The 1627-nt window shown below is 39.0% G+C and overlaps 1 protein-coding gene across 1 annotated transcript; it reads right to left on the bottom strand.

Annotated features, from left to right (window-relative positions):
• Positions 1-412: 412 nt before the first annotated feature.
• On the bottom strand, positions 413-1360 carry LOC102238880 (olfactory receptor 52H1). Its single transcript, XM_005866586.1, has one exon. It carries the CDS (start codon positions 1358-1360, stop codon positions 413-415), a length of 948 nt encoding a protein of 315 aa, XP_005866648.1.
• Between the last annotated feature and the right edge of the window lie 267 nt (positions 1361-1627).

Here is a 1627-nt window from a genome sequence, read left to right as displayed (position 1 = left end):
TAACCTGTTTATAAGAATAATACTCTATCCACAAAACCCTATTCCCTAAGTCTTAAAAATACATCTCCAAATAAGATAGAAATTTCCCTCTGATTTATCTTTTCAGACAGGCATAATCTTCTTTAACTTTTTTGTCACTTCTCTTGACATCTACGAAGTCTTAAAAATACATCTCCAAATAAGATAGAAATTTTCCTCTGATTTATCTTTTCAGACAGGCATAATCTTTAACTTTTTTGTCACTTCTCATGACATCTATATCCTTGTCTTATCTCATTGATCCAATAAGACACAATCCATATCTAGGATTTCATATGTATTTAAGTCATCATTGTAGAGATTCTAGCTTTTTAAAAAATGAAAAGTATTCCAAAATATTACTTGTTTCCTTTACCAAGATCTCAGTCTCATGTCACCGGGGCCTTTTAATGAAGAAGTGAAGGATGATTTTTTCTCGAATCTGCTTTGTCTTCACCCCATAGATGATTGGATTGAGTGCAGGAGGAATGGCTACATAGAGGTTGGCAATTAGTATGTGGAATGAGTGAGGAATATCATGACCAAAACGATGGGTGAGGACAGAGAACATGGCTGGTGTGTAGAATATAAGAATAACACATACATGTGAACCACATGTATTAAGAGCTTTTTGGCGTGCATTCCAGGATGGAAGGTTAAAGATAGCATGAAGGATGAGAGTGTAGGAGATGCCAATCAGAATCAGGTCTGATGTAATAGTCAGTACAGGCACAGCAAAGCCATACCAGATGTTGATGGAGATATCTGCACAGGCGAGTCGGGCAATACCTATATGCTCACAGTATGTGTGGGGAATGATGAGTGTTCGGCAAAAAGGCAGTCGCTTTAACAGGAACACACATGGGAAGATAATACAAAAGCTCCTGCTGACAATACCCATTATAATCTTAGTAACAATCTGACGGGTGAGGATAGTGGTATACCTTAAGGGGAAGCAAATAGCAACATAGCGATCAAATGCCATGGCCAAGAGGATGGCAGAGTCCATGGCAAAACTGTAGTGGAGAAAAAACATTTGAGTAAGGCATCCAGGAAAGGTGATTTCCTGAGGACCTAGCCAGAAGATGCTGAATGTTTTGGGTACACAAGTATTAGAAAGGATGAGGTCGGTAGTAGCCAGCATGGAGAGAAAAAAGAACATGGGCTCATGGAGGCTGCGTTCCATGGAAATAAGGTAGAGAAGAACACTGTTGCCTGCAAGGGCCACAATGTAGAACATAAAGAAAGGAATTCCGATCCAGACATGGAACTGCTCCAGTCCTGGGATTCCCAGTAGGATGAATGGGCCTGGATTGAAGCTGCTCAAGTTGAATGTGGTCATCACGATCTTGGATTGGATGTGTCTCATAGACTGAAAATAAAAATGTCATGGCTGATAGTTACAATCATCTACAGACATCCACCTCTCCAATATTACCTCCTCACTTTCAGCTCTGAAAAGTGATAAATTGTCTGTTTCTCTTGTCCTTATAAATACCTGCCAAACATTTAGTCACAATTTTAAATCATAATGAAAGTGGTATTAAAATAATTTTTCCCCAGAGACACAAGTCATAAAACTTTGAATTCAGTCCTGCCTAGCTACCAA

Source organism: Myotis brandtii, unplaced genomic scaffold (genome assembly GCF_000412655.1).
Source record: "Myotis brandtii unplaced genomic scaffold, ASM41265v1 scaffold234, whole genome shotgun sequence".
NCBI classification, from domain to species: domain Eukaryota; kingdom Metazoa; phylum Chordata; class Mammalia; order Chiroptera; family Vespertilionidae; genus Myotis; species Myotis brandtii.
The sequence above is the reverse complement of the archived record's forward strand: the minus strand, read 5'-3'. Positions and strand labels throughout refer to the sequence as shown.

What these genes read in the sequence shown, in the direction of transcription:
- LOC102238880 (XM_005866586.1), bottom strand. Translation starts at nt 1,360, where the DNA reads ATGACCACATTCAACTTGAGCAGCTTCAATCCAGGCCCATTCATCCTA.